This window comes from Mchenga conophoros, linkage group LG7 (genome assembly GCF_057382185.1).
Source record: "Mchenga conophoros isolate Kocher_MC1m ecotype Shallow Benthic linkage group LG7, M_conophoros_male_GT1.1, whole genome shotgun sequence".
NCBI classification, from domain to species: Eukaryota; Metazoa; Chordata; class Actinopteri; order Cichliformes; family Cichlidae; genus Mchenga; species Mchenga conophoros.
Genome location: NC_140532.1, coordinates 29,999,196 through 30,016,606, shown reverse-complemented (window position 1 = coordinate 30,016,606; position 17,411 = coordinate 29,999,196). Strand labels below are relative to the sequence as shown.

The following is a 17,411-nucleotide window of genomic DNA, read 5'->3' as shown; positions in this document are numbered from 1 at the left end:
CCACCGAGGAAACTTTTCTGCAGTGAATACTTTTACTTTTAATACTCGAAGTAATATTTTCTGATCATATTCATATAATTTGACTTTCACTGCAGGACATTTTCTTGATGAGAGTATTTTTACTGTGCAGTATGAGCACTTTTACTGCAGCAAAGCCTCTGAATTCAAAATCCTGCTCCTCACATACAAGGTCTTAAATAATCAGGCCCCATCTTATCTTAATGACCTTGTAGTACCATATCACCCTATTAGAGCACTTCGCTCTCGCTCTGCAGACCTACTTGTTGTTCCTAGAGTATTTAAAAGTAGAATGGGAGGCAGAGCCTTCAGTTTTCAGGCCCCTCTTCTGTGGAACCAGCTTCCAGTTTGGATTCAGGAGACAGACACTATCTCTACTTTTAAGATTAGGCTTCAAACTTTCCTTTTTGCTAAAGCATATAGTTAGGGCTGGACCAGGTGACCCTGAATCCTCCCTTAGTTATGCTGCAATAGACGTAGGCTGCCGGGGGATTCCCACGATGCATTGAGTTTTTCCTTTCCAGTCACCTTTCTCACTCACTACGTGTTAATAGACCTCTCTGCATTGAATCATATCTGTTATTAACCTCTGTCTCTCTTCCACAGCATGTCTTTATCCTGTCTTCCTTCTCTCACCCCAACCGGTCGCAGCAGATGGCCGCCCCTCCCTGAGCCTGGTTCTGCCGGAGGTTTCTTCCTGTTAAAAGGGAGTTTTTCCTTCCCACTGTTGCCAAAGTGCTTGCTCATAGGGGGTCATGATTGTTGGGTTTTTCTCTGTATCTATGAAGCGCCTTGAGGCGACTTATGTTGTGATTTGGCGCTATATAAATAAAACTGAATTGAATTGCATTGAAAATAGCCTGACAGGACGTGTGCTGTGTCTGTCGGTCTGTCTCCCTCGCCCACCTGTGTGAGGTCCATCTTCTCGTTGATATGCTCCTCCTCCATCTTGTTCCTCAGGGCATGCGCCTCCTCCAGCTCCTTCCTCAAGTGCTCCAGCTCTTCCTCCAGCGACCTCACCTGGCCTCCGTCCTCCTGCTCACTGCGCAGCAGCTCCAGCTGCTTCTGCAGCTTGTTCACTTCTGAGCCCAGCGAGGTGTTTACCGTCTGTAGCTGCTCGTTCTGAGTGCGGAGCTCTTTGGACTGAAGCAGGTGAAGCAGCAGTGAGGTTATCATGTACATCACAGCCTTTGTTACAAAGTAATGTGCACTGGTCCAATACTTCATCATAACTCATATTTATTGTTGCTAATCAACGACTTAGACCTGGATCGTTATATCCTATTCATCAACATGTTCGCTGCACACAGGAGCTCACACGTGATGATTATTAAAGGATTATAGTAGAAAAAGAAAAATAATTGTATTTAACAGACTTTTCTCCTGTGTGCTGATTTTAGATTAAATTATTTAATAAGCTCTTTACCCAAAATAACTTCACTGGAATCATGTGAATCTACTTCTGCTCATCTTTTTGCATAGTTTTAAAACATGATTCAGAGCATCTGACATTAGTCCGCATGACTGTTCACAGACAAAAAAAATAAAAGTAAAAAGCATTTTAAAGCAGTATCACTGCACAGGAGAGGACATGAGTGGAAACATTATGTTCGAGTTGTTTGGAGAAACGCTGTCTGTGTGTAGTCACGTAAACATAACGTCACAGATCGACTCTGATCTATAGGTTTAATTAAACAGGTGCAGTTTGTGAACTTGCACCTACACTTGCTTGTCACTAGGGGGAGATGTGGTGTACTCTGATATACTGTCCACTGAAGACACTTAACAGATCTTAGAGGAAGCTGGTGTTGGGTGGGACAGTTCAAAGTCTTATAAAAACCCACTTTTGTATCATCAATACACATTTCTGTTTATCTACCATCTCTTCACTCCGACGACCTAAACTAAAATGACCTTTATGCACCCCATGTTCACATTATTACAGAAGCAGCGTGGACACCAACTCCTGAAGCTGCTGCTCAGCTAAACCTTTAGAAGACTGAATATTATCAAATAGGACGACCTCCATTTTAATACAACTCGGCATGTTTTATTGTGTGTAATTAACAGACTAGCTTCAGAATAAAAACACGCTTGGTGGCGTACCTGGTCGTCCATTTTCCTCTGCAGCTGAACGATCTTGTTCTCCATGCCCGTGTTGAGCTTCTTCAGGTGCTCGGCAGAGCGAGCTTCGATCTTCAGCTGCTTCAGCTGCCGTTTGGCGTGCATGCGTCTGAAGGCGCACTGGATGGTGATGGCGGCGTTGCGTGCTCGTCTAAACTGCTTCCTCTGCATCCAGCCGCGTACATTCTTCTGGATGATCATCGCCTTGTGATGCAGCAGGAACTGTAGAAGCAGATGTAGGAGATGGTTGGAGGACTAACAGCACGCACAGACACACAAATCCATTCACTCAGAGCGTCCGCCTGACCACATTCCTCTAACTTTGTTTCCAGTTTAATGAGACATCAAAAACTGAGCCGCTTCTTCCCAAAGAATCGGCTTTAAGACTCGAAGTTCATACAGAGTAAAGAACGGGACAGAAAGTCCAACGATTACATAACAAACACAGAAATTTATGAACACATGTCCCAGCTCCATTCAGGGGTTCCTGTAAAGAGGAACTTCTCTTTCATCCACAGCTGCTTCATGAGGCACTTAAAAGCTGCATGTTTAACACTTAACATCCATGTTTGTAAGAGCAGATTTTCATATTTCTGCTCACGGCTTCATGAAAACTTCAGTAAAGTTAGACTCAGTGTTTAATGAAGCTGTTTTTATTTTATGCAGATTTCTGTCTCTGTGCTTGTTTATTTGCTTTTTTTTTTTTTAACACTGCAGTTTTGTCGCTGCTAACACCGAGCAGTGATGGCGGCTGTACCTCTTGGTAAATCCTGCGGGTGAACATCCCTTTGGCGTACGCCTGGATGGTGACCACTGCGCGTCTCACTCTCAGAAACTCGCGTCTCTCTCTCACCATGCGGCACTGCTTCTGACAGATGATGGCCGCTCGTGTCTGACGCAGGAAGTCAGCGTACCTGCAGGACGAACATTCATTAACATCACTACATGATTCGCTGCAATGTGACCTTAAACATGGCGGCGGTGAAGTTTCAATTTCTGATTGGCTGACACAAAGAACTTGAAAATAAAGAAGCATGGATTAATTTGATCTTTACACAGTAAATTAAAACAGTTTAATTCTGGATGATCATTAATTATATCGGCTGATTGAAGTTTAGCTCATTTTCTAGCCTCTTCACTGAATCACTCACAGAGTTCCTGGTGTGGGCTCACCTGCGGGCCATGTATCCTCGGCCGTATCTCTGCAGAGTGACGGCCATCTTGCGGATCTTGCGGTATCGGATCCTCTGCAACCAGCCTCGAACCGTCTTCTGGATCTTGATGCAGGCCGAGCGGAACCTGTCAGTCCGGAGCTTCTCCAAGTACGCAACCTGACCCGCTCGGAAGAAGATCTTTGTCTTTCCAAACTGGAACATGTCAGGCTCCTGAAAGACGGATTTAAACGAGGGTGAGGCCGATTAAAGTAATTACCAAATAAATAAATGTGTGAGACATGTGGAAGCACACACGAAAGAATCCCTCTACATGAAATGCAGACAAGTTTAATGACATTTTCGTTAAAGTTGACCTAAAAATTTGGTGTGCAAAATGTGAATAAAAGCTTTACAAACAACAAATTATCAAGCGTTGAAACAGAAAGTTTATGTTATATTTAAACTTACAGGCTCATTTTTATTTAGGTAGAAGTAATGTGTTTCCCACCTTGATCAGCGTCTCCAGCAGGTTTTTACACACCAGCTTCTTGTCTGCTGTCGTCATGTCTGATTTCTTCATCAGGACTCGATACCTGTTGAAGAAATCTGGGTACGTCCACCTGGAGGAGCGACACACGACACATGTGGGCATCAGTTCTGTGAACTGTGATTTCACTTCACGTCGTGTTGGTTAAACTGTCAAAAACAAGAGTTCTGTTTCTCGTTCGCATGACTGGTTATTAGATTTCAGATCATTATGGCGGCACAGACTTCTCCTCAGGCCTCGAGGAAATGGAGCAGACAGACAAGCAGAGAGCTGCTGGATTTTCCTACCGCTCTGACCATGAAACTTAAACCAGGTGAGGGGTCACATGATTGAATGACAGCTGAGCTGGACTCACCTGGACGGATACCCGGCCGCGCTGATCCGGATCGTCTCCAGGACTCCACAGGCTCTGAGTTGCTGCACCGCTCGCCGCGAGTCAAACCTGCAAAACAAGAAACGCGTCAACCCCCCCAAAACAGAACGATTTTAAGTCCCGCAGCCCAAACTCTTCCTCTCACCTCATCCTCTTCATCGGGACGGCAGCAGAGTCAGCTCACAGCAGACTGAGTGAGTTGGTCAGCTGAGAGCCGAGTGGGAGTCAGACATGTGACTGAGGCGCTTTATTTAATTTCCCCGCGCTGACACAGAGCGGTTTGTGCTGAGCAGCATCAGCAGACACAAACACGATGACAGCTGACAACTGAACTTAGCTGAAAATGTTCACAGAAATGTGATTGTTTTCAGAAAAATAATAATAACACGGCTGTTTGTAGTCGGTCTGAATCCTAAAAATGAATCCTGTCATTACTCAAATATAAACCAACATCGGCACAGTGCACAGAAGAACCTATTTTAAGATTAAGTGGAGAGGATTAACAGACTGCTACTACTTCTTCATCATCTACTATTACTACTACTTCTAGTAACAATAATAAGAATCTTTTGATGTAAACTATGCAGCATTAAGTTTGCGAATTAATTTGAACTGATGGACATCTTTTAAGTAAATTTGCATGTTTATTGTGAGGCACACGTGTTGTTCCTGGTGTGTTTGTGACTTGTAGGAAAACGTGCTTTAGGGGGAATCCCTTTGGTGTAAACATTCTGCGGCGCTGCTCGCTGTGACGGCCGTTAGTGAAACATTTATTTTTGAAGTGAGCTGTTGTGGAAGAATGCGGCTCGCTGCGTTTGGAGAGAGAGGAGCGGTTTGGCTACTGGTTTGGTTCAGGCTGTTTTTTGGGTTTGTTTTTTTTTTGCTTGAATAAATAAGAATTTAGTTGGAAGTGGATCCTGTTTGAGCAGGTCGATGTTCTCACGCCCATGCAGAACCTGTTCGTCATGACCTCTGTGATATCAGACCTGCTCGTCCTGTTGGGCTGCGCCACAATGAACTCGTCAGCATTTTGAACTGACTCAGCGTGTACAACCTCAGATCACTTCCTTTGATTCAAATAGAAAACGAGACGAGCTGACTCACGAGAAGGCCTCTTTGAAGTCGTTGGGTTTGATGCAGCGCACGTAGTGAGGAGTCGTAGCATTCAGGGTGTCCATGAGCAGATGCAGAGACGTCCGGAACTAAAAACACAGAAATGTGTGAGAACAGCAGCAGGAAGCACCACAATGCTCCTGAAAGTCCTGCAGAGCTCACCTGATGCCCCACTGTCTTCCTGTGCTCTTTGTTCGGAGCTTTGGGAACCGTCTTCAGCGCTCGGACATTCACTCTGGCAGACTTTGCAGGGGTCACGTCGTCTTTGTCACTAAACAGGTCGGCGACAAGCTGAAACTGAGGGGAAGAAAAAAAAAAAGAAAAAGAAAAGGAGGTCAAAGAAATGTGACATGCATAATCTTAAGATTCAGGTTCACCAGTTCATCAGAAACAAGCAAATTGAATTCCTGCTACACTAACAAACCCAGATAAAGGTCAAATAAACCAGCAGGAAGGACAAAATGATCATTTGTCATCACAAATTACAAAAATGTGCAAAATGTGCAGCTTAAACAGATGACGCGGAGCTGGAGTCTCTGATCTCACAGGAAGAAAGTCCTGGTTCTGGTTCGTACCTGGCTGGCCTTCAGGATGTTGATCTGCTCCTCGTAGACGGTGTCTCTGTTCTTTTCCAGGAAGCCATCACACTGATACTCCACCTGCAGAGAGGGCAAGCTGAGCGTCAACCATCAGATGAAGATAAGCAGATGGACTCAGACTGTAAACTCACAAACAAACGCAAAACGCATATCTAGATATTTCATAGTGATCATGATCAAGGCTTTATTTAGTCATTCTAAGCTTGACTGTAAGTGTGAAAGGAGACCTGCCCAGGGTGTATGCTGTCATGTATTTTAAAATACACCCTATTAGCCAAAAGGACCTTAATACGATTTCTCCAATTCTAGATCTGTCCAAGTGATGTAAATATGAAACTTTTCAATGTTTTTATAATGTGATAAACAGCTGGACCACAGCCTGAGGAGACTGTTTAAGGAATCCGCGTTCCTGTGAAGTGAAACCCTGAGGACATGAGAAGGACTCTTTTTAATACCCTCTGCAGGGGGTGAACGTCCTCGGCTTTAATCTGTCAGTGGAGACAACTCTGCCTTCAGATGATCACTTTCATTCATTTCCACCCCCAGACTCTGGAAACTTTAAAGCTGACCTATTCTGCTTATTTTCAGCTCTGTTTTTCACTCTCGCTGACATCCTGTGAAGTTCTGTAAAACCAGTAAAAAGATCGGGTTTCCTCTGAGAGTACAGTGTTTGGATACTCAAACTCTGAACCTCATCAAACAGCTGGTGGAGGAGTCCTTGGCTCACCTTATCAGCGAAGTGTATGATAATGAAGGAGATGTTGGACATGCGAGGTTTCTGGAAGTGAGCGCTGCTGGAGTGCTTATTGTAGAGCTTCTGGGCCCAGTTCTGATCCGTCCCCTTTGGCACCTGAAACACAAACAGATTACACAACAGCTCATGGAGGAGATCTATTCAGGCTACCTGAGCGCTGAATTACACATTTACTTCCTCCTCCAGTGCTGTCCCACATTATCATCATAACTTCAAAGACAGAGAGAGGATGAATAAATCATCAGCTCTGATCTGAGAGATTTACACCAGATAAACACACAGATAAGCACCAGAGAGGTGCAAGAAAGTGCAGCACTCAGCAGAGTTTCCGACACTCAGTCTAAACACGGCAGCAGCTCGGGAAAACTGGAGCAGACATGAACCCCATTTCATCACAGCCCTAAGAGTTAGGGCCCGAGGATCATCAAACTCTAAATATTACAGGAAAGTTCTCCATCTTACATTTTCCACACAACCCATTAAAAAGGACAAAGTGTTTGCAAGCGCTCAAAAAAATAAGGCAAGAATAAGATTATAAGCAGATGTCTCACGTCTGTGGAAAAAGGTTGTTTTTATGAGTGATGAGCTCAAACTTTCAATCTAAACAAAGCATATTTGATACATGAAACTAAGTTTCCGATTCCAGGACGCCAAAAACCGCACATCCTCCAGTGTCCACTGGAGGCTCCAAAAGTGAACAGAAATCAACAGTTTTGATCGCTACGACTTATTTTTTAATAATAATAATAATAATAATAATAATAATAATATAATAATAATAATAATAATAATAATAGATTGCATTTATATAACTTTTTTTCGAGACACTCAAAGCGCTTTACAATGCCACTATTCATTTACTCTCACATTCACACACTGGTGGAGGCAAACCACAGTTGTAGCCACAGCTGCCCTGGGGCAGACTGACAGAAGCGAGGCTGCCATTTCACACCATCGGCCCCTCTGGCCATCACCAGTAGCTGGTAGGTGAAGTGTCTTGCCCAAGGACACAACGACCGAGACTGTCCGAGCCGGGGCTCGAACCGGCAACCTTCAGATTACAAGGCGAACTGCCAACTCTTGAGTCACGATCGCCCTTTTTCTCCTTCATAACAACTTTACAGGGAAATGGATGGGTGGAAATGGTTGGTTCATTTATAACTCACCTGTTTAAAGTTTGCACTATTAAACGCTGTCTGTAGTCGTTAGCTGTCTGTTATTCTTCACCTCAGCTAAATAGTCTCTGAACTGGACCTCTGGATTGTTTTTGTGCTGTTGGAGAGTTTTTGAAGAAGTTTGAACTCTTTATCGCTCTAGCACAAATGGTAACAGAGTTACGGTGACTTAAAGAGCCTGTATAAAACAGGCCAGCTACCAGGTGACGGTTTAAAAATAATTATCGGATCATTAATATGTAAGGAAGTCTGAAATTTAGTTCATGTGAGCGTAGCTCTAGGATTTCATTATTTACCGGCATTTGTGGATGCAACAACCAAGCTAGCAAGCTAGCTAGCATTAGCTTATAACTTAACATTTCCTTCTGGCTCCAAAAACCCGTTAATAGTGCCTTAATCCCCACGAGGTATCGAAACGGCTTAGACAGTGTAAAATGCTGGATGGATAAACATTTTCTCAGCTTAATGAAGAAAATACTGAAATTCTTGTTTGTGCTCCGGAAAAGCATACAGCTCTAATACTGGACCCCTGATCTTGGTCCATTAGCCTTTTATGCCAAGTCTTCCATCAGGAATCCTCAGGGTAAATTTTGACTCTGGTTTTACTTCAGATGGTCACGTTCAGTCATTCATGTTTTTATCACTTAGTACTACTACTACCACTACAATATGTCCTAAGTAGTATTATCTCACAAGCAAAACTGGAAACTGTTATTCATGCTTTTGTTTTTTCAAGGTTGGATTACTTTAACTCATTATTCACCTGCTTAAACAAAGCATCACTGGAACATCTGCAGACTGTACAGAACACTGCTGCCAGACTTCTGACCAAACCACCAAAGTTTTGTCACGTCACACTGCTACTCGTCCAGCTCCAAAGTACGCGTCAAGATCTTGGTTCTCACTTATAGGCCTCTGAATGGTCAAGCACCAGCATACATCAAATAACTTTTACACCTGTATGTCTGTATGTATGTATGACTCTGGAAGGCTCTCCCCTTTAGTTTGAGTCTGCAGACTCTATTGAGCTTGCTAAAAAGCAAAGCAAAAAACTCATCTTTTTAAAATGGTTACTTTTTTTTGTTCAGCATCCAAAGACAACTTTGAAGGTTTTCCTTGATTCCATCCTTTAGTAGAGTCAACACAGCAGTTTTGCGTTCTTTTTGTGTTATAGTTTTATTGGTTTTGGAGAAAAGAACTTTAATGTCAAAATCACAAAAATATAATGTGTGTGACGGTCAGTCTTACTTTACACTCCTCGTCCAGCAGGTCCAGGATGCCGAGCCGAGCCTCGATCAGGTCGATACACGGCTGGTTATCAGCAAAATCGATCAGAGTCCAGGGGATCTGCTCCTTCATGTACTCCTCCTGCTCCAGCTTGAACACATGCTGAGGACGTAGGAGGATAACAGTTTGAATCAGTGAAATCCTGAGAGGTGTGGCAATTTACATTAAAGTTCATCAGAAAACTCACAGAGTTGAACTGCTGCTGGAGTTTCTCGTTGGCATAGTTGATGCAGAACTGCTCAAAGCTGTTCACCTCAAACGTCTCAAACCTGATGAAAAACCACAGACACCTTCTTATCCAGGTCAACAAAACAAACAACAGCAGGTGAAGCAGGTGGTTAGACGCAGGGCTTCGTACCCATAGATGTCAAGGACTCCGATGAAGGAGTGCTGCTTGGTGGACGTCTGCAGAGAAAGGTTAATGTGCTCTACGATCCAGTCGAACATGCGGGCGTAGATGTGCTTGGCGAGGGCGTCGCGGGCGTTGGTCGCCTGCTTGGTGGACATGGTCTTCACGTACGTCTCGGAGGTGGTGGCAAGCTTCCTGTGGCAGAGCCAGTGCTCCATCTGCTGCAGCTCCACACCCAGCAGGTTGCAGAAGTGCTGCAGGTGGACGTCCTTCCTCTGAAACACGAACAGAGTCAAAGTCAGAGCGTCGATAAAAGCTGAGAAGAGACTGAAAGAAAGGCCGTAGATGTACCGCAATGTGGCAGGACTCCCCGTCTCGGTCCGAGCAGATCTCGACGTTCCCAAGATGAAGGATGGACGCAATGACTTTAAAGATGCTGTTCTGACTGCTCTCCTTTATACCTGTAGATCAAAAACATGACTGAAGTGTCTGTTTATGGGAGTCACAGGAGGGCCAGCAGGTCTCTGTTAACGCTTCGCTGCATCTGAAACCAGCACATGGTGAAAGCTCGACCATCAGCGTCACACTACAACTGATCCAGAGTCTGAGTTCTTACTACGAGCATGGAGACGAAGAGCAGTTTTAAATTTAAAATCCTTTTACTTGTTTTTAATAGCAGAAAATGGTCTCATTGTCATGCATGCATCCCACATCTTAATGTTAAGATGAACCACCAAACATGGTGTTCGGGACAGACTCGTGACTCTTACCCAGCAGCGTGAAGGCCTCTCTGGTCTTCTTAAAATCTTCGGCGTCATTCACGCCCTCGATGAAAATGTTTTCGCCTAGAGACGTGTACGTGAAATCCTCTGCACTGGCTGAGGGAGGAGAGAAAGAACCGATCATGAGACGAAAGTGAATATTTACAGGCAGAATAAATACTGACTGAACTTCCACAGCAGTGAGCTGAATCCTGGTAACATGAAGAAGCAGGAAAAGACTTCAACCTTAACTCTAAATAAATTTTTTTGTTCAGAGATGAAAAATGATAATTTTTAGACCAATAATCCTCAAACGATTTGACCCTGAGGCCGACTTAAAGAAGCGCAACTTTAGACTAATACTTTATCCCATTTAATAATAATCGTCCAACCTAAACACAGCTCCCAAACTTTTGACTCACTGAGGGCGAGGTCTTTGAACTCCGGTAAGCTGGCAGAGGCGCAGAGCTGGTAGAAGATGTGATAATTCCTCTCGTCCTCAGCCTGAGAAAGAAACAAACTCTTTACACAGATGAACCAATCAGGTTCAACCAAACATCCTGAGCGAGTCTGTGAGACTGACCTGAAACACGACGCGGGACTTTTCCAGCAGGTAGGTGCGCATGTTGGCACCGATGATGTGGTAATGTCTGTTAAAACCGATCTGGATGTACTTTCCAAAGCGGCTGCTGTTGTCATTGCGAGTGGTTTTTGCATTTCCAATCGCCTGATGGAAAAAGAGACAATATCATCCATGTTCTTTAAAACTGTGCAGCAGCTCCTGCTGCTGCATGGATGCAGATTTATTTCATGTGAAACAAGTCGCTGTTCTCCCCTCCGCAGCCAACTCCGGACTGCCTACAGCACGCTCCATCGAAGTTTTTGAGGTACAAAGTAGATTTTTCTCTACTTCTATTCTCTGGTGTACACCTGCTCAGTACTAAACCTCCAGGATATCGTTAAAAAAAATACATTTATAAAAAAAAAAAAAAAAAAAAATTCTAGCAGGGGTCCAGAGATGCACACCAAGTCAAGGGAAATGGGCCAATTCACACAATTTTTTAAATCCACGATTCTCTGACTACAAAGTGTTTGGAAGGAGGTTTATTTAACCTGCAATTTGGCAATGGATATAAAAAGAAAATTAAAGTGCTGTTGGCATCGTAATATAATATGAAACAAGGCTCCGCCCACTCACCTCCATAATGGGACTGGACGCCAGAACTTTGTCCTCCACGTTGGTGTCGCTGGCTGAGCCGCCCACCGTGGCAAAGAACCGCATGGCGTACTTTGCAGAAACCGTCTTCCCTGCTCCGGATTCTCCGCTCACGATGATCGACTGATTCTTCTCATCTCTGACAAACACCACAGATGAAGAAAATGAACCACACCACCTCTATGGTCACAATGCAGGACTTTAATTCGTTCTACTAAAGTTAGCAGATGCTTGGCCCTGAGAGAACGATGAAGACTAACAACAATAACAATATTAACTGATGTAAATACTAAATTATTCACTTTTCCATTTGTTTATCAAAATATTTGGATTACAGTCTTTAACTTGTTTGCAAAATGCAACGATTTTAAGGTTTTTAGGCTTTTTTTTTTCTTCCTTTTTTGTTAAAATATTTAAACTTCTTTTTAAAAATTTCAGACTTGTCTTTATAAATATTAAAATTATTTCAATTATTGTAGTTAATGAATTTTAATTTCCAAAATATAAATCTAAAAATGATTAATTTCCTTTTTCTAAATATGCCATCAAAGCACAAATATATGTCTAAATACATAAATCTCACATTTAAAAATGTGAATCTATAACTTTATGTACATAGATATGAATCCTTCAGGTGTTTTCCAAGAATCACAACAAATAATTTTTATTGTGCAAACTGGACAAACACTGAAAACACAGTTAACCGAGACTGTTGGGAAGAAATATTAGAGGATTCAAACAAGTTTAACCATAAACCCCAATCTGATTTTCATTTTGTACAATAAATTATATTTGTGATAATACATCCACTTACATTAGATAACATGAATATTATCCAATGTTTCTGATGAGAACCTCTCAAGCAGCTCATATGAGTTCTCCTGAAACTGCTCCAAGTCACAAAAATACTGGAAGTAAATTATAAAATGAAATTATCTGCATCCTTTACTTGTGCTCTTAGTTTGAAGGTTATGTAACAAAGAAGAAACTGTCCCTCTCTCAGACGGTTGTTAAAGTATTGTGAGTATGCCGCTTCCTTAAAATGAATAAATAATTCATTGAGATTCAGCTGAGAGTAGAATCGGCTAAGATGTTTCACAGCAGCTCTGGAAACACTCTGCAGATGCGAGTTCCACATGGATGCGAGTTCCACATGGATGCGAGTTCCACATGGATGCGAGTTCCACATGGATGCGAGTTCCACATGGATGCGAGTTCCACATGGATGCGAGTTTCACATGGATGCGAGTTTCACATGGATGCGAGTTTCACATGGATGCGAGTTTCACATGGATGCGAGTTTCACATGGATGCGAGTTTCACATGGATGCGAGTTCCACATGGATGCGAGTTTCACATGGATGCGAGTTTCACATGGATGCGAGTTTCACATGGATGCGAGTTCCACATGGATGCGAGTTCCACATGGATGCGAGTTCCACATGGATGCGAGTTCCACATGGATGCGAGTTCCACATGGATGCGAGTTCCACATGGATGCGAGTTTCACATGGATGCGAGTTTTTCATGGTGTTTCACCATCTCTGCGATAAACTCAGCAGATACAAGTAGTTTAAAGAGAGCGTTTCCTCCCACGTATCTCGCCACGCTAACCAGCTGCTTCGCACACGCTGCTGAGCAGAGGCGTGACTGTAATTAGACTCCATCACAGAGAAAGTGGGAGTTTTTCCTCAGCTCTGTAATCATCGTGCTCCTCCAGCATCAAACCGCAAATGTCACAGAATAGGACGCACTCGTGCCGACGACCAATAAGAACCCACAGTCTCACCTGGCCATCTGCTTGTAGGCCTCTTCGGCCACAGCAAATATGTGAGGGTCCATGTCGCCCATGTTCTGCCCGCTGTACGCATTGATCACCTCCTCACCATAAATCTGCAGCTGCTCGTACGGGTTGATCGCCACCAGCACGATCCCTAAAGAACACACGACATAATGTTAAATGAACAAGAATAATCACACAGTGAGTAAAAATATGAACAAAGTGTTGATCTATAAAAGGCAAATAATAAATACATGAAACTGAAAAAAAACAACTCCTTAATTAATACAAAAAAAATAATGAAATACTAATATTACATATATATACACGTATATGTGTATATACACATATATACACACACACACACACACACACACACATATATACATATATAAAAACTATGAAGTTAGTCAACAGATAATGACAATAATTTTTAATGACAATTCAATAAAATTTATAAATATTCGAATAAACAGACAAAATAAGCGTGAAGGTAAAAAACATTGAAGAAATGAAAGAAATTATGTGATATTAAATGTAGGTAAAAGGAGAAAATAGGAGATATACAAAAGTAATAATAAAATAGTGAAATGGAATAAATAAACATCTAGTAACACAAATAAATATTTCTATGATATTTCTAATAATCCTGCACTAAGTGAACCACAGGAAGTGCTGACTGACCACAGTACGTGTAGATGGCGTTGGACTCAAGGAATCGCACTCGCAGGTTGTGCAGCACGGCGGGTTCGTGCAGGTAGCTGAGCGCCGTGAGGTCATTCTCCCCCACCAGGATGTCAGGGTTACGCAGGAAAGGAAGAGGGTTACTCTTCGGTCCCACGGGGTACTCCAGAGGCTGAAACGGGATCAATACGCCATCAAGACACAATCAATACGTCGTCACACAGACTCAGATTGTCCCACAGACACTGAAGCCTGACAGAGGAGGTATCCTTTAAGTCCTGACTCCCTCAGACCCTGCAGGCTCTCCTGTTACAGATGTGTCACCGACACACAGCAGGACAAACATCAACATCTGGACAGAAACCAGAAACTTCGCCTCTGCCTTCAACCATCAAACACTTCATGATGTGACATCAGAACATGAGGTAAAAACGACGTTGATGGAAATTTTAAAAAGTACTTCTGAAAGAAAAACACGACTCTTTTAATTGGATTTAAGAAACAAATTTAAGATTTAGTGCGATTTTTAAAACACACACCTAAAGAGGAACTCAGTGGAGAGATGCAGCAGACTTGATGAATGCACCTGTGTGCTGTTCTCTCCTGATTAACACTCAGTAATGACTGATCATGTTCCTGATCAGCTGATCATTCTGGGCTGAACTCTGATAGATTTACTCATCAGCAGCTTCTTATGGATAAACCACTATGACAGCATCATCTACACAGTGAACCATAACTGCTGTGATCAGTTTGACCCAACATGATTTATTTACTTGAAAATTGTATAATTTGAACAAATATTTGTTTCCGTCCTCATTTTCTCCCCTTGTGAAATGTGAAAATTTACGAAATTAATCATGTAAACTTATTTTATGTACAAAATGCATTAATCCATATACGCTCCTCTCTGATCAGCGGAGAAGCACACAGTCTGATGTAAATGAGCTGAAGAGCAGCTGAACATTGTGAGGCTGCATGAATTTACAAGCAGGAGTGCAGATTTGTTTTCCGATTCCTGCTGAACACTCAAACTGGCAGCGGCACATCTGGATCTGTCTGTTACCGTTTCATCCTCGAGTTTCAGCCGAAGGACCGGGTCTCCTTCTTTGTAGTCTTTGACGATCTCTGCAGCCTTCCAAACATCCTCCGTGTCCGGGATCCAGACCCGAGTGTACTGAAACACATGAAGAAGAAACACTTGAGTGCCAACGTTTCACTGCTCTCAGTCTCAGTTTAAACATCAGCTCTTCATGAGGGAGGAGACGACTGGACAAAGGCACGTTCATCAGCTTTAAACATGGTGACATGTTTGGGACAGACAAATGTGAGAACAAGCAGTGTAAATGTTTGACTTAAGCAGTGCGTGTACGTGAGTGTGGAGGATATGAACCTGCTGAGGGATAAACTCACAGATCCTGAACTCAGAAAAACAGAGTTTGAGAAAAGTGAAAAGATGGCTGAAGGTTAAAGCGCGGCCACTCCGAGGGCACGCGGCGTGATAACAGGGTCGTCTTTACCGTCAGTGTGAAGGAGCTTGTCGGGATTATCAGAAGTTCCTCCTGGACTTTTATCTGTTCCTGCAGATTAACACGTTTGCACTTCTGATCAAAGGAATCATTAACCGATTATCAGCTCTGTGGAAATTACCGCAGACGAGCTTTCATCTGAAATAATCCTGCAGAGGCATCATGACAGAGAGAGTAGCTCAGTCACATGACGGCATGAGACACCTGAACATACCTGGGTCTTTTATTAGAAGTAAAATCATTACTTTAGAAGAACAGACTCTGGGGACCGTGCTTCACTTTCAGGAGGAAAATTAGTTCTTGTCCTACTTTTGGGAACTCTTGGATGTTTTCCTGTTGGTTTGAAGCTGCTGAGCTTCTCCTCCTTTTGTTCCTCACAGACTGTCAGTGAGCTCCTCCCTGTGATGAGATTCATGATTCACACAGACTCATAGCAGTAGAGGAATCGTAGCGCCACCCCACCTTCAGTCTGGTGACTCCTCTGCCTCTTTGTCAGTGCAGCAGAGGTTACAGGTGTCAGCACACCTGAGGTAAAGGTGAAGCAGAGTTCTCTCTCTAGACAAAGACCACCGAGCAGAACGACCCAGGTAACCCTGTAAAACCTGAACCATGAAACCAGCACCAGCACATGTATTAGTTATGATAGGCGTTTGTGCTACGATCATAATCTGACATACACCAATCCAAATGTTTCCAGATCCAGGCTGGTACCTGGGCTTCAGGTAAACTATGATCCTGAGCGCTGATCTGATATTAGAATCAGAATCTGTCTTCATGTGTAAGATGACATCAGGTCCACTTAAAGCTGGATCAGATATAACCAGCACAGATCAACGTCTGTGTTTATTATGCACATTTCAGGACCGCTGACGCAGCACCGGGTCAGCGCTGCTTCCCTCTGTTTGTTTGAAATCTTTTCAGACTTGACTGCAAACAGTGTTCATGACTGAGAAACTGCTGACGCTCACCTGTTTCTCTCCGTCTCTGTTTTGTTTGCATCATTACAGAAACACTGTGTTTTTTAAACTCCCTGCAGCTCCAGTCTGTGTGTGAGGAGGTGCATCACAGTGAGCCTGAGGGCAGGGAAAGAAAAGCTCAAGTTCCTGTAAGTAACACAGGATTGTTGGGTTGTTGTATCCTCAGACAGCTGATGAAAACACATCAAGGTTTAATCAGCCCACAGCTGCACAGATGTGTTAGTGCTGATCAGACTGACATCAGGTACAAACACGATCCTGAGCAGATCTTGTCCCTGTCTGCCTCTTTGACCCTCTGAACCCAGTGGACCTGCAGCGTGACCAGCCCAATATCGTCGTTTATGGTTTGTGTTTGTTCCTGTTCTTCATTCATCTGCAGCAATATGGTGTCACTTCCTCCTCTCAACAGACAAACTCAGAAAAATAAAGGAAGCAACATCACAGCATCTGCCTGCATGCTGAGTCCATTCAAACAATCTGAGGTCACTGTGACAGAAACTAATGAGAGCCGAGGACAAACATTCCCGCATTACATCACTGCCTTCAATGCAAATGCACTGCTGTGCACCAGAAGCTCGTTTCCATACAGTTTGCCTGTGTGACAGACAGGAATCACATGAGGTCACATGACCCGAAGCCACTGAAACACTCATGAGAGCAGCCCGGGAGTTCAGCTCTACTGAAACACAGCATACATTAGCACAGAGAGCACGGGGAGGCAAACTGATGGAAATCTCTGACGCCAGGCAGAAGGCAAATCAGTCCTGATGACATCATGAATATGTACATTACATAATTGAAGCACGCTCTGGTTACTTTCCATAGAAACAGGGGGAGTCAACATGTTCCCAGACATCCCACACAATCCCCACCCAACATGTTCAAGGTTCCTGTACAGCGAGCTCCTGCCGTCTCCTGGCAGGTAAACCTGTAACTGTGGATCAGGCAGGTAAACCTGTAACTGTGGATCA

The 17,411-nt window shown here is 43.3% G+C and overlaps 1 protein-coding gene across 2 annotated transcripts in view; it reads right to left on the bottom strand.

The window, feature by feature from the left end:
* Positions 1-17,411, bottom strand: part of myo5b (myosin VB) — a 47,808-nt gene that overhangs the window by 14,959 nt on the left and 15,438 nt on the right. For both annotated transcript variants that reach the window (XM_085278803.1, XM_085278804.1), the window contains exons 2-22: positions 15,001-15,111; positions 13,935-14,106; positions 13,260-13,404; positions 11,453-11,609; positions 10,838-10,981; positions 10,677-10,758; positions 10,264-10,371; positions 9,845-9,954; positions 9,503-9,768; positions 9,332-9,413; positions 9,106-9,246; positions 6,656-6,778; positions 5,905-5,988; positions 5,492-5,626; positions 5,321-5,418; positions 4,199-4,285; positions 3,805-3,916; positions 3,316-3,527; positions 2,900-3,056; positions 2,125-2,364; positions 925-1,161 (exon numbers count right to left, since the gene is read on the bottom strand). In XM_085278803.1, the coding sequence (XP_085134929.1) occupies positions 925-1,161; positions 2,125-2,364; positions 2,900-3,056; positions 3,316-3,527; positions 3,805-3,916; positions 4,199-4,285; positions 5,321-5,418; positions 5,492-5,626; positions 5,905-5,988; positions 6,656-6,778; positions 9,106-9,246; positions 9,332-9,413; positions 9,503-9,768; positions 9,845-9,954; positions 10,264-10,371; positions 10,677-10,758; positions 10,838-10,981; positions 11,453-11,609; positions 13,260-13,404; positions 13,935-14,106; positions 15,001-15,111 (3,003 nt within the window). The remainder of the gene's footprint in view (positions 1-924; positions 1,162-2,124; positions 2,365-2,899; positions 3,057-3,315; positions 3,528-3,804; positions 3,917-4,198; positions 4,286-5,320; positions 5,419-5,491; positions 5,627-5,904; positions 5,989-6,655; positions 6,779-9,105; positions 9,247-9,331; positions 9,414-9,502; positions 9,769-9,844; positions 9,955-10,263; positions 10,372-10,676; positions 10,759-10,837; positions 10,982-11,452; positions 11,610-13,259; positions 13,405-13,934; positions 14,107-15,000; positions 15,112-17,411) is intronic.